At 43.2% G+C, this 3,304-nt stretch overlaps 1 protein-coding gene across 2 annotated transcripts in view; it reads right to left on the bottom strand.

Moving 5' to 3' along the window:
• The window catches only part of lamb2 (laminin, beta 2 (laminin S)), a 91,409-nt gene extending 88,500 nt beyond the window's left edge, over positions 1-2,909 (bottom strand). The window contains exons 1-2 of one of the 2 annotated variants that reach the window (XM_080763693.1): positions 2,754-2,909; positions 2,365-2,459 (exon numbers count right to left, since the gene is read on the bottom strand). In XM_080763693.1, coding sequence (XP_080619819.1) covers positions 2,365-2,413 — 49 coding nt within the window. In that variant the 5' untranslated portion in view covers positions 2,414-2,459; positions 2,754-2,909. Of the gene's footprint in view, positions 1-2,364; positions 2,460-2,609; positions 2,716-2,753 lie in introns of those variants that run through there. The other variant, XM_080763694.1, reaches the window with a different exon arrangement.
• Positions 2,910-3,304: the final 395 nt, after the last annotated feature.

Here is a 3,304-nt window from a genome sequence, read left to right as displayed (position 1 = left end):
GAGAGAGACACACAGAGAGAGACAGGGAGAGACAGAGAGAGAGAGAGAGAGAGGGAGGATATATCTTAACTGTATAGCATGACCTGAGAGACCTAAGCCGGATGGGAACGGACTGGGGGCCCTAAAAAAGAAACAGCATGCTATCTTATCTCTCTGGAGAGAGAGGGAGGGGGCGAGAGAGAGAGAGAGAGGGAGAGAGAGAGAGAGAGAGAGAGAGAGAGAGAGAGGCCAACACTCCCATCACCCTCACCATCCATCAAGTCTGCTACTGTCTGTCTGAAGGAGAAAGGTCTTCTCTGGCCTTCTGTCTGTCTGTGTGGCTGTCTTTAGACTACTACAGCTACAGCACAGCAGTGGTGGTTCCAGAACCTTTTCATGTCAAGGACCCCCAAATGGACACTCATTAGCCCGCGGACCCCCATTTGAAGATGTTCACGGCTCTAGCAGAGATTCTCGACCCGTTTCGTTCGTCTATATTATACGGGGCAGCAGTGGCCCAACGGTTTGCGGAGCGGTCTTGATATCGGAAGGTCGCTATAGTTCGTAGCAAGTATGATTGAACCCTACAAACCCTCCCGCGCACTCAGATCAGCTAACGCAGGGAAGCTGGAAGTACCCTCACTAAAAACGCCGGGACAACGCTCCACACGTCCCAAACTCTTCTCCCTTCTGGCTCCAAAACTGTGGAATGCACTTCCCATGGCAGTCAGAACTGCAGCATCACTCCCAATCTTCCGCCGTAGTCTGAAAACCCACCTTTTCAGACTCCATCATGGCCCATAGCACTTACTCTACCCTAGATAGCACTTCTGTAGACTTAGATAGCATTTGAAACAGACTTATAGCATGTTATGTAGACAGCACTAGAATTGCATTGTATATAGTCATAGCACGCCATAGTACATATGTATAGCATAGTAGTATATATGTAAAGTTTATACGTATAAATTTCATTATATAGATATTCCACTGTTACTTTCTTAGCTTACGTATGTTTCATGATGAATGTTTTTATGTGATGTATTCCCATGCTTTTGTTCTTGCTTAATGTAAGTCGCTCTGGATTAAGAGCGTCTGCTAAATGCCTAAATTGTAAATTGTAAATTGTATCCCCGGACCGGCACGTTAAAATTACCACCGCTGAAGTGCCCTTAATGGACAAGGCATTGAATTTGAACCCCTACCATGAAATGTTCTATGAGCAGGGCCTGGCTGTAAACAAGTTCTTGAGCTTATAGTCCAGTTACCCTGCAGGGTAAACATAGTACCTTTCCTTTCCTTAGTCCAGTTACCCTGGGTAAACATAGTACCTTTCCTTTCCTTAGTCCAGTTACCCTGGGTAAACATAGTACCTTTCCTTTCCTTAGTCCAGTTACCCTGGGTAAACATAGTACCTTTCCTTTCCTTAGTCCAGTTACCCTGGGTAAACATGGTACCTTTCCTTTCCTTAGTCCAGTTACCCTGGGTAAACATAGTACCTTTCCTTTCCTTAGTCCAGTTACCCTGGGTAAACATAGTACCTTTCCTTTCCTTAGTCCAGTTACCCTGCAGGGTAAACATAGTATACCTTTCCTTTCCTTTCCTTATCTCTGGGACCCCAATTTATATTGTAAAATCAACTTTGGGAACCACTGCAGTGCAATATTATATATATGTCCATGTCCGGTCACAGGCCCAATGTTGTACAGTATTTCACTTTATGTTGTACAATTATAATAATGCCGTAATCTGCCATGTGTGCAGCTTGTGTTCTTATAGTTTGTTATTTGAATTTGATCGTTGTGTGTGAACTGTTATGTATATAGGTCCGTTGTTTATATGTCTTAAAGTCCATAATGGGCTATAGGCTTTTAAATAAAGAAAAATCAATCAAATCAATCTATAGGCTACGTGTGTATGACAATATTGTAACAATGTTGACATTAGGTATGGCAATAGTGCAATATCGTAACAGATATGCTTTAATAATGTCACGTTTCCATTTTAACGCCTACATGTGTTCCTACACACAGGCGTATATAGTTCTTATTATGAATAAAACGAGGGAAACCCATGCACTTAACCCAGCGTGATATTATAACTCTATAGGCAGACAGAAATACGGTACCTACACACCATATGATTCCTGAAACAACTTTGTCTTTAATCCTATCATCGTAACTGTCATGATGTTATGGGTTATTATATAGAAACTCAACTCCTAGACCTGTATAGCTAGACAGTAACTTCCCATCATCACGGTGACGTGAAGACAGCCTTTAGCTGTCTCTCGGCCGTTCATGTAATAGATTCTGAGGGGGATTATAATTAATGGACGCAACAGAACATAACATGCATGACTTCAAAGCGCTCTTTAGTACTTACCACAGACCAGTATCAGCAGTGACGCGTGCATGGCTGTACCGCCGTGCATCAGCCCGTCGATGTGTAGTCAGTATAAGTCCAATAATATAGTCACCCTAAAATGAAATACAGTGTCATTATTTATAAATAAAAGCCATTTCTTTTTACTGGTCATGTTTGATATTATTGGCATACTGTACAACATCCAACCCGCAAGTTTATTAGTTATAGTGTCACCATAGCGAAAGAGAGAATTAAGTGCGCACGTTATGTGTAAAAGTTTCGTGCGGATAAAAATGATAACTAGAAAGTGTAGCCTCCGTGATTCTTCCCACAGGTCAAACCGGTGTACGCGGCTCAACTAACGTAGGCTACGGTTTCATATACGTTCAAAACAAAAAGACGCTCACCGTGTTGTCGTCTTATTTCGCTAGTTTAGGTCTCTACAGACAGTATGTGACTGACTGTGCGCCCCGGTCTGGTCCACTTGGTGCGGGGTTGTCAGTGCAGTGCAGAATATCTGTGGGTTTATTTGAAGTGTAGTGTAGCCACCCCACCAGAGTTCCTCCGTCGCTGCCTGCTGCCATCCCTCTGCTGTGGAAACTCTGCCATGGACTCCGCGGTGTACTGGAACGGATTTTAAAAGCCCGAGCCTGCATGAACGCATGGGATCAACTTTTTGATTGATTGAACAGTTTGCTTAATTACAGTACATTTCAAGCACAGACTCAATACAACGACTGTTGACTGTGAGTGGACGACCCAATTAAGCATTACACTGGTTTACAACAGGGTCCGGTCCACCTTGTTCAATTCATCAAAACATTTACCTTCACTTCACCGTACGACGGTGTAGGACAGTAGTAGACTATGGGAATCAAAATAGACGAACTTACTTATCTCGTCGTGTGAGTGAGCTTTCGCTGCAATAGCCTGCCCTGTATAAGTGACAAATAATTGA

The sequence above is a fragment of the Protomyctophum bolini genome (assembly GCF_963924005.1).
Source record: "Protomyctophum bolini genome assembly, chromosome: 5".
NCBI classification, from domain to species: domain Eukaryota; kingdom Metazoa; phylum Chordata; class Actinopteri; order Myctophiformes; family Myctophidae; genus Protomyctophum; species Protomyctophum bolini.
Note: the sequence above shows the minus strand (reverse complement) of the source record. Positions and strands in the feature narration are given on the sequence as shown.